The sequence below is a fragment of the Vidua macroura genome, chromosome 7 (genome assembly GCF_024509145.1).
Source record: "Vidua macroura isolate BioBank_ID:100142 chromosome 7, ASM2450914v1, whole genome shotgun sequence".
NCBI classification, from domain to species: Eukaryota; Metazoa; Chordata; class Aves; order Passeriformes; family Viduidae; genus Vidua; species Vidua macroura.
This window is the reverse complement of record NC_071577.1, coordinates 36,794,467-36,814,181: the sequence shown is the minus strand read 5'-3', so window position 1 is coordinate 36,814,181 and position 19,715 is coordinate 36,794,467. Positions and strand designations below refer to the sequence as shown.

Genomic DNA, 19,715 nt, shown 5'->3' with positions numbered 1-19,715 from the left:
GAACAGCTGGGGATGTAATGTGGAGGGTGGGGGAGAAGAGAGCCAAGGTATTTTGTATGTTCAAGAAATATATACAACATTGCCATTTCTTATATCCCAGCTGTGCCTGTTAACTTCTGGAAACATGTAGAGCTCAGCAATAAAGCATACTTGACTGATATTTACTGCAATGTGCATTATAAGACATTTTCTGTCACACATTATGTTCTGAAAGAGTTAAGTAACATGAAAAATACAGGCTCGAGATTATATCTGTCATGGATGAAAATACTACATTTATGCCTCATTGTAATCCATTCATTGGTTTATGTACCCCAGCCCTCCAGGGAGTGTCACAACTCCACATGATACTGCTGAGAGCTGTATTTTGCTTTTGGATTTCTGATTTAGCTGAAAGAAGTTTAAAAACACATGTAGCCTGACAACTCCCTATTGGCTATACAGCCGAGGAGGGTCAAGAGCATAAACCATTCCAGAAAAAGCCAGCTGTGACTTCGGCTCACTGTAAAGATCTGCCTCTTACAGACAGTAGCAGACAAGAAATTTATGCATTTTGCTAAATCCTCCCACTTTAGTTGAACTGTGCTTCATTTGGGGATCCATCATCACCGACATTGTGCTTGTTTTTTTTGAGCAACAGCAGAGCACTAAAGGAAACTGCACTTTGAGGGGGTCCAATGGCCTCTTTGGAGTGTGCAGAACTTCCAGTCAGGTCCACTGACACCAGCAGTAGGAACTGTGGTTAAAGCTAAGGGACAGCTACAATTCTCCAAACATCCCTTGCTGATTTTAGACAGAATTTAGTGCACAGTAGGGACAAATCTTTTCCCCTCTTTCACAATAGTGAGAGATTAAATTAGATCTCAGCAATGTCACCTCCCCATCCTGACTAGTGCTGCTTCTTGTTGGACTTTGAACAGTTGGAAGTGTATGTATGGGCAAACAAAACCTTCAACCAAAATGGGTAAAGATTGCATTTTATAGTCTGCAGCACCTTTGCTTGGCAAAGAGATTTTTCATTCAATTTTTTTTTTTGTTTTTTTTTTTTTTGTTTTTGTGGTAACGACTGGGATAGGAAGTTTAAGGTGGAATAGGGATATTTAGGAAGCAAATTGAAAGTCACAGAACTGCTTCTTTCAAAATTTTTTGGTTTTAGAGATAGCTGAGGAGTCCAGATAGGCCAAACACTATTTATAACAGATCCATTACTTGATAACCTGACACTGTGCTCTGTCCAGCCTTAGATGTCTCAAGGTTATCTCTGTTATCTCCAGGATCAGGTCCTATTCAACTTTCCATGGACATATCCTCCAGCTCCTGAGCATCACTGGGGAGGGATGCCAAGGCAGAGTTTAACTGTTGCAGCTCAACAGCAGCTAAAGAAATATCAGTGGGGCACTTGATAGCAGCACTTGTTTTATTGCATAGCGCAGAAAGCTGGGTCTGTGTCCTGCAACTAGAAACCAGACCTGTCTGGGGACAGGAAACACAGAGGTTCTGAGTTTCTAACAGGTATGTGCAGAACCCTGCTCTAAAATCTGAGCTGGGGCTCTAATGTGCAGTTGGTAGTGGTCCTTGTTACTCACATTGTATTGTAGGCATCTATCTTTGTGTTTGCTTTTTATCTTTAAGAGGAAGTAAGCATTTAAAAAGTAGATTCTTTAGTCTAAGGCACACTATCAGACACCTTTGGGTGTTGCAGGAAAACCCAGAGGCTCTCTTGGAAGATAAGCATTCACACAGCTATCCAATGCCAACTCACTGAATTCTTAGCATTGCAGATCTGCCCAACATATAAAAGTGATAACACAAAGGTGTGTGTGCATGTGCACACGGAGATAACTTCTACTTTAACAGAGTCTTTCTCAGTGTACTTTGCTCACATTTAAAGACAGAATAATATTGAAAACCATGGGATTCCACTGAATGCCCTACCACCTTTCTTAGTGTGATAAATCTCTAGTCTAAGAAGTGAGCAAAATTTTCTTGGTTTTGCGAAATTCATATTTAGTGTTATGAAACAGTGACATTAAGCACAACTACGGGAAACAACAGAGACATCAATTTTAATATGACACAAACCTATTGTTCTTACATGTTTTTCCACTTTAGTTTGCCATTTTAGCTGCAAGACTCTGAAACTATATATATAGATTATTTTCCCTGACATTTCCACTGTGTTTTCTGTCCCCAAACAGGTTAAAAACTTTAAAACTTTTTTTTCCCCCCTCCATTTAACTTGGGAAAAATCTGATCAGCAAAGCAACACTCAGCAAAAGATGTAGTCAAGGTATCTGCAGAAACCATAAAACTCCTGAATTGGATTACAAGGAGTGATAAGTACCAAAACTTAAGAGACTGGTGCATCCCTCATTACTTTGGCAGAAGCAGCTTCTTAGTTTCCGTGCCATGGTTTGACACGTATTCCAGGATAGACTACACCAAAATAGCACAAAAGTTGAAATTAATTGCTCAGGGACTCCTCAAAAAAGGATTTTTAACTATTGTCTGAAAAGGAACAAATTGCTTTCTGCTTTGAAATATGCAAATAAAAAAAAAAACAAACCGCAAAGAAATACAAATTATATAACTAAAACATAGCTGAGACATGCAAGAAATACATAAAAATACTGACTTCTGATAAGAAAACAATCCTAGTTGCTGGCAATAAAATGCACTGGATATCTGTTAGCTGAATTTTGGGTGAAGTAAATGCAAAAATATGAATATCATTTGATATTTTCATGTAATTTAAAGCTACAGGAAGGAATTTGATTTGAATCATTGTCTTTGTGTCTTAAAGCTGACTGTGGCATGGAATGATGCAAGGAAGGTAGAAATCCAATCTCATCCCTTTTACTAGGGTTCACATAGGCCCTCTGGTATTTCTGAAGGCTTGGAAAGATGAAGTTGGCATCAAGTGCTTTCCATATCTAATTTCCTTCTTTGGTGAAAATTCCAGTAATTATTAATGACATTTACTCTACAGACATCCAAGGCAGTTGCAGGGTTTCTAACAGAAACCTCTTGCTGTAAGCTGTGGCCTTTGTGTTTTTAATGTAGGGCATATCAGAACACAAGAATGCAACTGAAACAGAGATAATAAAAGACACCATTGTGAACCCTTTATAGTGTGCAAATTCAGAGACTTTTCAGGCATCCACATCATGAGAGTTTGAAAAGTATCAAAAACTGTTGTGTCTTTGCAGCCACTGCTGTGAGGACAGTCCTGCAGGTCACAGATCAGGGCATTAAATTAAGTGTTTTGTAGCTGCTCTGGTTTAGTATCAAAGTAGGAAAACCTGCCTGCATAAATAACACCCTTCCAGAACCTTCCACCTCTTTGTTTGGATCCAAGTCTGGCTTGCAATTTGTTTGGGCTGGAGAATTTGAATGGTTTTGTTTTCAGTGGTTAGAGGAGATGCTCAGCTGGTTCAAAGTCAAGTTTATAGTCTAAGTGAAAGTAGTTTTCAATAGTAGAGGATGTATCTTATCTTTCTACTAAGGTTTATTAAAAATATGTAGCACCTGATAATTTAACACCGAATGAGTGGCTGCTAAATTTCCCCCTCTCTTTGTCCCTCTGTCTCACACACACAAACACAGGAATGCTTCTCGCCTGCCAAGCTATGTGCCAAGATTTTGTTCACTTTAATCTCAATCATATGAGTTAGAGAACCATGAAACAAAGTTTCTACCAAGTATGCTGACAGATTTTTAGTTTTCGTGGCTCCACAGGGCATCACTACAAGCGCACGAAGGAACTTTTCTTATTAAAGGTTTCTGAGCTGATCCGTTTTCCATTTATGTCAACATGAGCAGTATCACCATGAGGAACTCAACACTTGCTAACTGATACCATACACTCATCAAAATTATTTCATTTCTAAGTGAACAAAAAGCTGTGGTACCTCCAACAGCATTGTGTGGTTACTGCTGGCACGGGGAAGGCATTTGGTGGCAGCTACTTTGGTGTGTTATGTCACATAACACCATGTCAGCTCAGGACTGACAAATCAAAGCATATGGTTTGAAATATTGGGGGAAATTTTTCCTGGGGAGGTGAAGAAAAGAGGCATGGAACAACCTCTTTCTGCCTTTTGGGGACTTTCTTATCTTCTGAGTGAAGACATTTCAGAGATATCACCTTACCTGAGGTTCGGAGGAGTCCATGGTGATTTTAGGAGTCACAGTATCACCTGTTAATGGCCCATAGTCTTAGCAATTAAACAAGTTCCTGTCCTTTGTTTTTAAGTCTTGAACAAAAATTTAGGTATTTATGGGTTTTTTTTTGTTTTTTTTTTGGTTTGTTTTTTTTTTTTTCCAAATAGATAAAGCTTAAGGGCCTGAAACAACAAAACTCTGACCCATTTCCTTAACTGTAAGGCACAACTATTGACAACAGAATAGATCTATTCAGGTCCCTCAAGTCCCCATCTGCCTTGGTGGACAGAGGCTTGTATTAATAAAGCAGGAATTATAGGAAGAAATAAAACCTCTATCCACTTCAAAGCAGAATAAGCATGAGAAAGCAGTTTCTGATTGCAATCATATATTTTTCCCAAAAATTTCAGTTAATTGAAAGGCGTCGTCTCTGACACCACAAAAGGTGAGTGAAGGAACCACAAGGAGAGAGCTGGAGGATCCCAGAGGTCTGTTGTGTTACGAAACAAAATGCTCACATTTTGCTCTCATTTACATCTATGCCGTTCCTCCCAAACCATTGTTTGAGCGAAGACAAAAGAAGTTGGTTTGGTATAAAACTGCATCCATGATCTGTGTGGATCCTGATCATAATGGAACAATCTGCTGAGCCAACAGACAACTGGAGATCTTTGAAAAACGTGTTAGTTCCTTGGGGGTTATCATGCAGTAGCCAGTTTAGGGACAATTCTGTTATTAGATTACTAATAATATCAGTTTTATAATTTCAGGGGAGCAAAATGAGCTAAAGAAATCTTCTCTTAAAGAAGTGAAAGCCTTCACATAAAGCCTCCTTTTTAATCTGTTCTCTTCCTTTGCCCTCTGCCTTCCTCCTGAAGTTCTCTGTTGGTACAATTTCTCTCATGTAGGAATCAATCCCATTAGACTGTGGTATTATATGATTAAAACATTGATGTAACACAAGCTGCTACAGCAAATAATTGAAGTAATAAAATACAACTGCAGTTATTTGTTCTCTTGAATTGCAGGCAGAAAAAAAAAAAAAGATTTTTTTTTTTTAAACTGACCCCACAGTGTGGCATATAGAAAACTTATTTTTTAGTGTGTTTTGTTGCTGTAAAACTTTTTTGAAAAAATTACAGTGTAGTTGTAGTAGCTTCTTTCTTTTTTTCCCATAGGAAAAGTGATTAGTTTGCATTGTGGAATTATGTTTCCATAATATTTTAAAAAATACAACTTCCTATTTAAGCAGAGAGATATTGAAAGGATCTGAAATTACACCTCTTTTCCTTTTAAAGGAACTTAATGGACGTAACTTCTATTTTTGTGTGTGTTTGTGTGCGAGTGAACATCTCTTCTAGGCCAAGATTCATTTTGTCAAGTGTTAGCCCAAAGTGTTCTATTAATGGCTGAACTGCAAAGCCTAAATGGGGTTTGCAGTGGAAACCCTGCCAACTCCTTGTCTGTGATGGCATGTGTACTGTACCAGGGCATGGTGCCTCACAGCCTCAGCTTATTCAGGGGGAAAAAAGAGGAGTTTTGTGTCTCTCTTTTTACCTTTTTCATGGCTGGGAGGTGAATACCCTCATGTGTGAACTTCCCTGAATCTGCCTTTGACCAGGGGGTGAGTCAGGACCTTCATTCCCTCTTTGGCACAGAGCTAGTAACACACACACACAGTCAGCTGGCTTTAAATTTCTCTGGACTTTTTGTTTCAGTGCATGCAAGTGTCAACTCCTTGATTTACAAAGTGTATTAACATTATTTTAATATCTAGAAAACGTTGTTTGATTCTTTTTTATTTCGTAGGTTAAGTGGTTTGTTTTATTTATTATGCCTATTGAACAGGATTTTATGGAAAATTCGGAAGACAAAATGCCCTGTTTCCTTCTACATGTTCACAAATAGATATATTATACAATGCTAGAAAAAGGCAAAAGGCCAAACTCATCTCTGGTGTAATTCCAGTAAAAGCAATAAAATTACACAAGGCATGAATTTGGCCCAGGCCTTGTAAATGTTACTCTGGTGAACACTGAGTGTCTGCTTGTTGTTACTGGCATGGCTTAAAATACAAATCCCCCCGTTTTTTCATAGAAATGGATACATTCCTCTGGAACGGATTAATCAATGAACCAGGTATCAGGTAACTATGACAAAGACAACAACTGGTTAAAACAACTGCCAGGTTTACGACTTTTTCCTCTTCTAACCAACTTAGAGTCTCTTCTTTAAAATTTTTAAATAATTATATATTTATTCTCTTTTGTGCCTTGTCATTACAAGGCTTTTATTCAATTTTTTAATTTTTTTTTTGTCTGTTGTCTCCTTTTCTCTAATTTGTCTTGTATGCCCTTCCGTGATGTTTCCTGTTGACACTTCTTGATATTTTTTTCTAACTCAGAATGTGGCTTTCTAGCAGACACAGAGGCCCCAGAGTGAATACCCTTCAGAGCCAACTCTGACTTGGACCTTGCACAACACTATTAACTGGCTCTTACTCTAAGAAAGGTGGCTATAGTGGGATTGCCTGAGCCTGAAGACAGAAATGGCTGAGGAAATCTTGCCAATATGTTTGCGCTAAATTCAACCGTTCTTAATTTCTACTCAAGAGAAGAGTTTATTAAAAAAAAGAATTAAAAAAAAATAAAAGCACCAAACATTTTAAATCACAAACTTGCAAGGGCTCTTCTCAGAACTTTGTTGTTTTATATTGCATTCATCTGTACGTTTGAGTTTATGCTTGTTGGCCACTTTAAAGTAAACATAGTTCAATGCCCTCAGAAACAGATTTCTTCTGCACACTAGAATTCCCTGCAAAAAGGCTTTATCTTCTGAACTGCTGGATATTTTTGTGTGCATGCAATTTTTTTTCCTATCAGTTTGTTTTGTTCCCCCCCCTTTTTTTTTTTTTTTTTTTTTTTTTTTTTTTTTTTCTCTTTTCTTTTACATTCAGTGCATATAAAAGTTGGGAGCAGAAGCCTCCTTGGAACAAGATAGAATCATAAAAGGAATCTCATCACAAGCTAAACAGTACAAATTGCACATTCTTCATGGAAGTATTAGCTTGTAGTGCGTGCCTGGATCCAAGCATAATAGATTATTCCAAAGTGGGAAAGAATGAACAGTACAAAATTAGCAGAACTGGGGGCTAAGATCAGTTGGTGGAGCAACATGATCTCTGTACTTTCAGGGTACTGAATTCTAAAGCCACTGGAAACAGAATGTAAAATTATATCAGAGTAAGCAAGGAAGCATGTGTAGGCCTGGTAGAATCAAACAAGAGCTTGGAAAATGCATTTCCAGAGGAGAATAAGTACTGAAAATCAGTGAATGAACTTGTAGGAAACAAAATGCTATTCATAAAGAATTTCTTGCTCTGAGGATAGAAAGATACAAGAGTGAAAAAAAACACACAATACATTTCAGTGGTTGTTCAGGGGCCAAGTGCTGTTGGAGAATAATCCTGCACTCAGACAGAAATATAAAATGGGACAGGATAGGTCAGTCTCCTGAGGTTTCCCTCCTCAGGGAAGCCTTGCCAGAACAAATCCTTTATGCCACTGGCTGATGGGTTTGGTCTAACTGTGCTGGGAAGTGTGCATTTACTGGGAGCCCAAGATGGTGGTGAGCACACCCTGGCACAACTACCCTGTACTTTCCTACTGCCTCCCTCAGGTCCTCAGGGATGGGAATGAACTATTTTTGAGTACCAAATAAACTTAAAATTTTGCTTAAGCTAAATAAATCCTGAGGAACATGCTGTTGAACTCAAACTGATCATGAGCATTATAATACATACAGAGGTGGAGGTAGGTGGTGGAGTCCCCATCCCTGGAGTGATTTAAAAGCTGTGTAGATGTGGCATTTAGGGACATGGTTCAGTGGTGGCCATGACAGTTCTGGGGGAATGGTTGGACTCGATGATCTTAGAGGGCTTTTCCCACCTAAACAATTCTGTAAACTTCTAGGGGTTTTAAGTGGCTGTGAATCCATCCCTTGGCTGCACAAGCTCTGTGTCTTCTGCCATCCTCACTGGTTTATAATCCACTCACTCCACCACACCAAAGCCAATGACCCCAGCATGGGAATCCTCAGCTTTAGGAGATGATTGAGATTTTTTTCTTTTAAAATTCTTCTGCAGTATTTTGTTCCATTAGAAAATGAGATAGCATTAGACTCTTTTAAAACCTCATTTTTTTCCTAGCAATATATTCACAATACTTTATATTTTTTAAAACTCATTTCCTCTTTGCTTAACTTCTTGAGATAAGTGAACTCTCCTCTGTGTAAACATTCTACCAGAATACTGACTACCTTTTAAGCGATATATGATTTAGAAGGTAATGAAATATCACTTTCTTTTTTTTTTTTTTTTTATAAATAGGTTTTAAAGTGCTTTTAGCTGCACTTTAGCTTTTAGATTAACAGATAAAACTGATGAAAGAGACACAACCTTCTGTCACAGGGCAGCATGGCATTTGGGAGGTGAGGTAGTTTAAAATGCCATTTTTATCTTTATTTCTCTCCATTGGGATGACTGTATTTCTTTACTACATCCCATAAGCTACTTTATCTTTGCCCATAAAGTCATTTTCTTCCTCAAACCCTGAATATTCTGCATCATGAGACTGTGTGTCTGCATGTCTGCAATGATCGTGTGCATAATCAAGCACAGCTATGGACACTAAGTAAATTAAAGCCAAAATCAGTATCAGCTTTAGGCACTTTGGGGTGTCAGACCTTGGAGACCGTGAGAAATCTGAATTTTGAAGAGCAAGAAGTTCATTTTTTTTTCAAAACCATGCCTTCTTAAAATTGCACTTCCAGATTTTAAGTGCCTAATGGTGCCCTCTGAATTCTCACTGGTGCTACCCCAGATCAACCCCCAAGCCAAGAGCCCCACACTCAGAGGGGGTTTTGTCACTGCTCTTATTTAACATGATTTGTTCCCTGGGTCTCAGTGCAATGAAACCCAGTAAATAATACACTGGACACATAGAGAAGATAACAAAAGGAAATAGTTAAGGTACTATAATAATTTTAGCCCTTCTTTTTTTCAGGTCACTATAATCTGCCCAAAGATAACTAATTGTTCAAAGTAAACATTCCACTCCGACCACAAAAGGAATCCATTACACAAACATATAATTCACAGTCATTTTTAGTGGGTTGTAAACAGTTTGGAATGAGCATAAAATGGGACAAAAATCAAAGTGAGCATTTAGAAATGAAAAAGTGTTTGCTACAAAAGGTCAGTCCCTTTACTTGGCAAACTATGTAGAAAAGCCTGGGAAAATGTTGAACACACAAGCAGTAAGGGAATTTTAAAGCCAACAACCTCCCTGTTTCTTTAAACAGACATCGGAACCTATAACTGGATCCTGTCAAACAAACGACTGCAAAAAAACATAACAGCTGCTAAGAAGTAAAGTTGAAAGATAAAGTTTTCTAAGCTAAGAACCTTCTCAGAAGTGGACTAAAGGTCTTTCTTAAATCTTTAAGCAAGGTTATGGATCCCAGGGTGGCTTTTAGGCATTGAATCAAATATGTAATTTTGTGTATCATTCCTGTCAGAGCATCCTGTGCTCCAAGAAAAGCAACAGAAAACAATATCTGCAACGTCCAGCTCGGAATGGAAACAGTACCTGTAATCACCAGCTTTGCTGCCTGCAGTGTCATTTTTCAAGTCATTTAGGCTGATTTGAGAACTCTAACTTGGATTTTGGAGGGAGAAAATGAAGGATGTTTCAAAAGAGAGATGAAAGTTAAATTATATTTCCCTGGAGCATTAGGACTGTATTTCTTTACAAAACCCAAGCCACACTGGATACCCTGGGTAGGTTTAGGATACTGACTGCTCGGGGTGTTCATTTACTCTGTCATTAGACACACAGACAAATGATCTTCCCTGGAAAAGAGTTTAGTATCAGACTGTTTTCACACGATAAAACACTACTATGAGAAGTATTGGATGGCATGTCGTTGAGGTACAACACAGACTGATATTTTTATTTTTTTTAATGCGTTCTACTCATGCCTTACACATATTTTTAAAAAAAGAAAATGCAAAAATAATAATAATAATAAAAAAAATACAGCCAGGACTTTTAAAGGGTCGCGGATAACAAAATAAATAGGCGACTCCAGAAATGACTGGAAATGATATCTGGCCTAGAAACACGAAAAAGTCTTGCAATGGGCCCCACCCTTGGCAGAAGTGAGCTGTGTGTGAGTTACAGAGCAGTGGGAGGATTGTCCCAGGCTCTCCTCCCTGCACTGCTCAGCTCAGGGCTGGTGCTACCTGTCAGACACTTCCCAGGGAGAAGAAGGAAGCAGATTGAAAAAGAGATTGAAAAACAGGAATACAGATTGAAAAGGCCAGGTCGACAGCCCCCAGAAAAGCCTGAGGTCCATCCAAGGTAGGTGTGGATGGCAAAGTAAAAGAAGAAACAAAAAAAAAAAACAAAAAAAAAAACAAAAAAAAAAACAAAAAACAAAAAACAAACAAACAAACAAACAAAAAAAAAAAAAAAACAAAAAAAACAAACAACAAAAACCCACAGAATGTGATGTTCCATCAAAAACTTTCCCCTGAAGTCCCTGAGAAGACAGAAAATGCAGAGATGCTGGAGATCTTTGAGTAGTCCCTGTATTCCTCCAATCTGATTGCTGCATGGTATAGAATTATTCTCTTATCCTCACCAGGTCACACCAAAGACGTGGAAGATTTTTCTATTTAGAATATTGCATGAAATACCAAGGATATAACATACTTTCCCAAGATAGTTTTGACTTTAGAGGCACAGGTCTGGCTAGCTCAATAATCAGGACTAGAAGTTCATCAAAAATTATGAATGAATAATTCACTAATTATTATAAGTAATTCAAAAGTACAGGAAGAATGAAGAGAAAAACTGAGCTTCCTTAAAAAAAAATAAATTAAATGTGACAATTTCCTTGCAAGTATCCAAGAATGGGCACATTTTTATTGCCTCTCTTTATTAAATTCCACTACCAGCTTTGCAAGATGGCTGAGAAAATGGAGAAAGACCTTCTGCTTCACAGTTCTACTTCAATAACTAAAAATACAAAAAGAGGCTGGAAAAGTGGAATTCATTCCATTTTTATAACTTTCACAAGTGAATCCTTGTTGGATAGATAAATATGCATTATGGTATAAGATTTTTTTAGATCAGATCTTAGAAAGCGCCCCTGTTCTGAAATGGTGAAGAAGCAAATGACCAAACAAGGGGGGACAAATAACCAAACTCTCATCTAAGTTAGAGCAGAATACATTCAGAATGAATATCCTTTTGGTATTCATTTTAAAATACTGTAACTAAACAGGAAATCTTGCCAATGGTTAATGACAACCTGTACATTTTTAATCTGTGGGAGAATATTGCTACATTTGGCTATTGTGTGTAACCTTGTCTACAGAGGAAAATGTACTAATTAATATCCTTTATTCAGATCACTGCTGAGTTTCTTTCTGTGCGCAGTGATTTTGCTTTAAAATTCAGAAAAACAAATAAAAAAACAGTACGTGAATAAAAACTAAATCCATGAGCTGATAGCTAAGAACACAACCGTTCAGTGGAGCACAAATGGTTTGTAAGTAATGTTTAGGGATGGTCTCCTAAGGTTCTTTTTTCCTAATAATGCTTTATCTGAAGCGAAGCACGCATGTAACATTTTTGGTACAGTTACAGTATGTGGATGATATATTCTCTAAATAGGAAAAGAAAGCTTTTCTACCACAGCCAATATGCCAGCTGTACCGAGTATCTAGGCCATCTTACTAAGACTATGAAAGTAAACATACAGTTTTCATTAAATGTGCCTTTCCCATAATTGGTACATAAGTATTTCCCATGACTCTGCAGTTGAGTATCTTGGCTGGAGGCATATCTGGCCATTAAGAGGAGGGTTTCAGATCTGTTGAGTCTCAGCCATGCCGGGAGACTTGGCACCTCCACATACTGCTTCCTAATACCAACCCCGGCACAAAATGTCATCAGAAGCTTGCATAAACATTGGACTTAGCTTCACATAAATTACTGCTGTCCTGAGATAGTTTATGCCAGAACTTAGTAAAAACAACACTCTGAGTAAATAGAATGTGAGTAAATGGAAGCATCTTAATCCAAGAAAACGATGATAGAAAAAAACTGCGTATCAAATATAAACTCATAAATATAATGATAACATGAAATTTTTATCTCATGCCATGCGATTAGCTTTTATTTACATGTTAGGCTAACCAAAAGGGGTAAGCTTCTCTAAGTCACAGCAAGTTTGAAGGAAACACAAGAACTGCAGTGCAGTACTCAGAAGGATGACCGCCTTTGAAGGAATGGTAATACATCCACTTTCTAATATGAATTTTTTTTTGATAATCGCACAGACAGTAAACATCTAATTACGTTCCTTGAATTTTTCTATTACAGTTCAGAAGTGCAGAGACTTCTGGCCTCACTTCTACTTGGAGGAGTGGTCAGACACTCCAAAACATCTATGAAATATCCAGCACATTCTTGAGGGAACTTGTGCTGAGGTTGTAACCAAGCAGTTTGTTAGACATGTTCTGCATGGAGTGGCATTTTTGCAATCTAATCTCTGCCTTTCCTTTTCATGTTTTGAATTTCACCTCACAATTCCTCCTCTATTAATAGCCACTTCACACATTTTTCCCCTTTTTTTATCCAGCCTCCAGCCTTCCTCCACAAAAACCCAATGCTACTATCTCCCCCTGCTGAACAATCTCCAGTTTGTTTCAGTCTCTGACTTCCTGCCAATCATTCTGGGAATAATAATATCCCAGTGCTCTCTTTGCTGTATAATTAAAGCATGAATTTCCCTGAGTTTGAAACTCCAGGGTAGTTTTATTGCACCTTTCACTATAAAACCAGGTAACAATGGCAGAATTAAAATAGCTTTTTCCTTTGTGGGTAACGCTCTAAGTATCTTTTTATTTTTCATGGATTCTCTTGTTCTGAGACTCCGGTATATGGCAGTGACAATGGGTTCACCCAGCCTTATTCTGAAAATAAATTTTCTATCTTTTGCAAGATATATGTTTCCCCAGATCCCTGGAACAAGTTGTAAACTTGTAACAGATGGTGATGAAGCCTCACATTTTTATACAATACATTTTAAGATTCTGCATCTACCGCATGCACCTTCCAAAGAAAATGACCTTCATTGAGAGAAGATACACACTGCAGAAAGGAAGGCAGGCAACGGTGTTAAGAGCATCTTTTTTATACTATGAAAATTTTTCTTACTAATCAAAACTTTTAATGAGGATGGATACTCATTTCAGTATTTTTGTAATATCATGGCTTGTAAAATAACTGTAAAAATTAGACACCTACACTCGTTAAAAAAAAAAAAAAATATGGCCATGCTAGAATAACAATTATTTTGGTTAATTATTTTTATTTTATTTTGGTTAAATTTTCCAATTCAAGACTTAGGAAAAAGTATTGGCTACATTCGCCAGGGACTTTAGAATGAAATAACTGACATTTTATCAATGGTTAACATTTGCTTACCCAGAGAAAGACTAAACCAACAACATGTCAAAAAAAACCCAAAAAAACCTGAATAATCAGCATGAATGAGTTCTATTAATGTCTTATCATATAAAGATAATGAAGATACACAGAATGTGATATAGTTCTATTCATAAATATATTATAGATTGTACTGTCTGCCTACCCTGGCAATCCAAGCAGAGTTACAAGATTAAAGTTTTGATTACTATTAGAGAAAAAAAAAGTATTAAATAATAAGGTACTCACCTCTTTTTTCAACAGCTTTTATGCAGAGTCTTACAAACTGGGGAACTGTAGATTTCTCATGCTCACAAACCATGTGCAAATGGGAGCCAAAAATTTGATCTACATTTGGAAGACAAGAGGAAAATACATTAAGGCATATTATTATTAGTGGGATTTTTCTCTCTTCTCAGCTTGCCTATTAATTTAAATCTCAGATATTGAAGATGCATAGACAAAGCTGGAACCAAATCCTTTTTGAGTCCTAGTGGTCATTAGCTTTTGCCCCAGAACCAAATCCCTCCACATCTGCTGCTCATAGTGCTTGATGCTTCCCTCTGGATTCAATTTCAATTGCCACTTGCACCTTAATTTTGACCTTTCTGAGACTTGGAGGTCTCCAGAGTTTGATTGGACCTGCCATAGAAAATGTGCAGGCAGTTCCAGAGCTACAGCTTCTTAAGGCATTGAATTCAAATTTCTATATGATGCACTTGGTCCAACCTAGAAACTCATCTGGTTGGGTGACCTGTCCCTTCCATGCATTTGGAAGTTTCACTCTTTCATGAAGCACTGTATGAAGGCAAGGACTTCATTACTTTGCATCATCAGGACTCAGTAAAATTTCATCTCAACTTCACAAAATCTTTTTCTTTACTGATCGAGTTACCTGCTCTGAAAAACAGAAGATACTAGATGTCTTTTGATGGGGATTTCATCTTACACCATGTTTAACTAATGATTAGTCTCACTTCCTTCACAAGCAATCCTTTAACTAGATAATGCCACCTTTTAGTTTTTGTGATTTCAAAGTTTTGATCAACTTTGACTGTTGATCTTGAAACATATTTGTATTAGCAGGTTCAACCCGTCAGATTACTAATTAGCTTCCTCCACCTCATTTCCACTCTGTGTGTCTGAGAGATTATGAAAAGAGCAATCAGTAACAGGGACGTTGTCAGCTAAAATCAGAATGAATCAAACAGATGAGAGGAACTATTCAATAGGAGCCAGTTAAATGCTGAAACAATAGGAGTGTACTGTCATCATTTATCTGAAGAGACAGTCTCCATATAGCATTTCAACAGAGCACTATAGTTTGTAAATTGGTGTGGAGGCTTTGAAAATTATTATTATATATATAGCTGAAAGGTGATAGCACCAGTCTGGACTTTGCATAGAAAACCCAGCAGCTCCCATGGAATTGGATGTTTCCTCCATAGTCAGGGCCATGATACTGCACCATAACCAATTGCTTTTTGCTCTAAAACCAACTTATCCTCGCTCACAAGCAAAACCCCATTTAAAGAAAAAAAAAAAATCTGTGCTGCAATAAGCTTCATTTTCATTAATCACCACTATTTCATTCTCAGCTCAGATTTCAAGAGCACTTGATTGCCTTTTCTTTCCTGATACCCAGAGCAGGGAACACAGTGGCAGAACCAAGGTGCAGGGCAGGGGTCGCTTTGGACTTCTCGAGATGCTCCAGGGCAGTTTATTGCAGCACCTCCCAAAGTGTGGGATCTGCATTCTGGGAGAGTACATCAAAGCTTGAGTTGAAGTTAGTCAGAGTTTGGGCTGCAGAAGGGATGGAGGACTGGGTTCACAGCACTGCTCTCAGGAAGGTTGTGTGCATGTGTGGCGTTAACCATTAGCGAACAGTCTGTTACATGTTTTGGGGTTATGTTTCTGACAAAGCACAGTCTGGTTACATTTTCTTCATAAAACATTTATAGCTGCCTTCAGTGGTAATTATACATACAGAGATTTATGATTAAAATGTACTAGCACTTCCTCTTTTGACATCTTAATTGTTTTTTAAAATTTTAGCAAAGACTGTCAAATTCTTTGCATAATATGGAATGGTCTCCAATGTAAATTATGTGAAAAAAAGAAGTAAAAACATGTCTTATTTGGTGGACAAAGACACTTGTAAACAATTTCAGAAACAAAACAGGCAAAAAACTGCACTGTGTTTAGATGGTAACACATGAAGAACTGAAATGAAATTAGTATGTTGCTGTTCAGCAGTTTCTCTTCTGTGTTATAACCACTTTATAATCAACTTCTAGGATTATTTCACAGTTACTCTTTCAATCTCTATCATGAACACAGAATATTTGGTATTCCTGGGAGGAAATTTTGAACAGGCTGAAAAGAGTTTTACAATTCTCACCAAGTCTGTTACTTCATTTCTTGGTTCAGATTCTATATATTCAGCAAAATATTTAACCTCATTTTTTATACCTTTCACTGCATGGACACAGTCACATTTTGTACCCCACAGTTAAGTTTTAAATCACCTCTTCTTTGGAACACAGGTACTCAGGATTTTTATCTTGGATGGAAGGGCTGCAAAATAGCATTAATACTTTCTGGGCATCAAAATAGACTATGGTAAAACAACAGCACACAACTGCTTTGGAGGGTTTTTTCCCCCTTCTAGAAATTCATGAGTATTTACAAGTACATGATCCCATGAGTCATCCAAATAATCTCAATTCTGAGTACTCCTGGACCACAAATTCCGTGACTCTCTCTAATCAATTGACTTTTTGCTGGATCTGTTTCTGTGCATAAACATGGGAATGGCAGCAGTTACACTGCCATATTTACACTGGTGGAGGTCACAGGGATACTTGAGGAAAACTCAGCTAAGATTTGTTTGTGCAGTATTTCAAAAAACAAGGAATGGTGAATTGCTCACTTTTTTTAGGCAAGATTTGTATGTAACTAAAATTAAACATTATTTTCTTATTCTTTTATAAGTGTAGAGTTATACATATTTTAAAACTAGTTTAAGAGAAAGCTCTCCAGAACATTAAAAAAAAAAAAAAAAAACAAAAAAAAAAAAAAAAAAACAAAAAAAAAACTGCTCCCAAAGGGATAAGGAAAGCAAAAACTCTTTGTTTGATTTATTTGTGATAAGGTCCTCCAAAACTTCATCTTTTATGACTTGAAAAAAAGAGATGTACACAACACTCCTAACCTCCTGTTATGACAGTTTATGTTTCCTATCCAGCTTATTTAACTCAAATGCCTGGGAAATAGACACAATTACCACCTTATGGAATGCTACTTAACTTTAAATGCTCCCCTCTGAATAGAAATCCACTTTATCTTCTCAGAGTTATTCCAGTTTCTCAGGAATTATTTCCTCTATAGGCTCCTGAAATGCTCTTGTTTCATCATTTAAAAATTTAAACTAACAATTGTTCAGAAATATCTTTTATTAGAACAAAGGCAATTCCCATGCAATGGATTCTGTTCACAAGGGCTCGTACAAAGGAGCTGCATACTATGCCCATATACAGCTTTAATCATTCACTCTTTCAGCTGTTATCAATTTAAAACCAATGAAACTCCCACACTGAGTCCATTTGAGCAGTCAATTTTAATATCTTGGGGCATCTGTAGTTATTCTGAATTGGCTGCAAAAGCAGAACTAACAAGTTAAGCTCTAACCATAAGTCTACATCAGGCTGGTAAACCATACATCAAACACCGACAGTTAGTCAATACTGTAGTATGAAAAACCAACAAGCATTTTTAAGAAGAGCAATATATTCATAATATGTTTGGTGGTATGGTTTACATTACACATCCCTGCTATCTGCACGTTAAAAATTCTGCTGGAGATGGTGGGGTGTGTGACAGCTTCACACAGGGATATAAAACCAGACACCAGAATGGACATTCACAAGTTGTATAATATAAAATGATGATTATGGCTGCAATGAATTGCTCGTTCTGGGGAGCTTCAAGTTTTTCCTGAGCTTGACAGGGCTACTTTTTTTTTTCTTTCTTTTGAGTAGCTCTCTCAGGCTGCAGCAAAGCCACTAACCCAGGGCTGCAGAAAACTCGACTATGGGAGACAATTCTTCTGGAAAAGAAACAATTAAAACAAAATCACTAAAGCCACATCCTCACTGAGAATGTCATTGTTTAACTGTTTTGGGTGTACATGGATGAGATGTGGCCACACTTGGAAGAACTCATACTTCAGTGTTTTTTATTAAAAAACCAGGGAAGGGCATGGCCAATACTCCAAAGTCTCAGGAAGAAGCATAAATTCTGGCATGAGAGGAGATGGTATAATGGTACAATGCCCAAGTTTTTAGAAATGTGAATTATATCTATGTAATCCTGTGCCTTTCAGGAACAGAATTAACTGTGCAATATCTGGATTCGAACTGCTGGACTAACAGAGCTTTGCACCAACATTCAAGTCGTTTGTTTTCTTTGTATCTGTTTGAATGTTGGGAGAGGGAATGAAAAGAGAAAATCAGAGATGAATGTACAAGGAGAGGGATAGGACAGTAGGCACCAGAGCTGTGAACTTTTGCAGAGGGAAGTCATGCATTTGGAGCCATATTCTTAAAGGTGACTTCTTCTAGCTGCACTATCTGTAGTCAGACACATTAAGTCAGACATTAAAGTGATGATGATTCCAGACTGGGGCTCCAAATAATGCCATGACACTTTTACAATAAGTGGGGCAGGTCCTCAGCTGAGTGAAGTCGGCGAGGTTGTCAATGAAGCTTCCCTGATTTATGCAAGCTGGGAATCTTGCCAGTCCTTTTAATGTGAAGATTTACTATATATCGTTGATCTGTGGTGGTCATCAATTAAAAAAAAAAAAATTACATTTGTGAACAGTTACTATTAAGTGGCATATGAGCTGCCAGATTTGTTTCATATTCTCAGAAAAAGCGAAAATAGTACCACAGACACAGGTCTCTCTTAAGAAATTCTGGTGTTTTACTGGGAACAAGAGCTTGCTTGAATTCAAAGAGAGGGTGTCTGCTGTACTACTCAAGGCACTTCTCCCAAAATGAGACGTTTAAAAATTCTCTGAATCATGTTTTAGCATCATGTCAAAGGAAGAAATCACTTTGTTCAGTGTCTGGCCATCCACAAGGTTTAGGAAAATTGCTTCCAAATGTCCATATCAAAGAAAGAAATACCCTTGTGACCCATTGTCCCTGCAAGTCAAAGGAAACATTTCCTAACTTTCCCTAAACTCTGATGTACACCAGAGCACTTGCAAAATTCCTTCGTAATCTGCAAGAATTACAGAATACACCAAAGGTAGGTCTTAATCTGCTCTTTTGGACTTCTCATGAACATTCTGCTCATTATATTGAACTATTCCAAGGTCCAATGAAACATATGATACAATAAAGACATTTTCCCTTGCCTGGAAATGGAATGGCTGGTGATCTCTGTGCTGTGATCTGCACAACCACCAACATATGCTGAGCCCTGCTCTATAGGCTATCAAGCCAAATCACAGCTAGTTCCTTTCACTAGCAATTGAGTGGCTTTTATTTTCATCTTGAAAGAGTTGTAACCGTTCCAAATTTTATGCTGTTTTGGTTTTTCCCTTAGCTTATGAAATACATTCAATGGAGTTCCTTCGGTGTCTAGCTTTTGGGAAAGAAAGATCCACCCTAAAAAAAAAAGAAACCTAAATAAATTTCTTGCCAGCTGCATAGCTTCATTTTCCTCATTTCCCACAGTGTCATTTATGAGAGGTTGTTGCTCATGTTTTTTTACTCTTTGCTGAGAGTGTGTTTTGTGATAGTGTATTACTGACACAACCATCACAGCTTTAAAATCACAGTTTCACAGAAGTTTCTTTTCCTTTGTTGGTCTAGAAAATCTCAGAAATCAGGATGTTAGGAGACCAACATCAAGCTGAAGGTTGGCAATTCATTCTGGGTAATACTAAATCATGACAAAGCTCAAACATAAAGATCAAAG

At 37.5% G+C, this 19,715-nt stretch overlaps 1 protein-coding gene across 1 annotated transcript in view; it reads right to left on the bottom strand.

Annotated features, from left to right (window-relative positions):
- ARHGAP15 (Rho GTPase activating protein 15) overlaps positions 1-19,715 on the bottom strand; it is a 320,784-nt gene that overhangs the window by 110,676 nt on the left and 190,393 nt on the right. Inside the window, exon 10 of the mRNA XM_053982387.1 lies at positions 13,974-14,072. Within this exon, the coding sequence (XP_053838362.1) occupies positions 13,974-14,072 (99 nt within the window). The remainder of the gene's footprint in view (positions 1-13,973; positions 14,073-19,715) is intronic.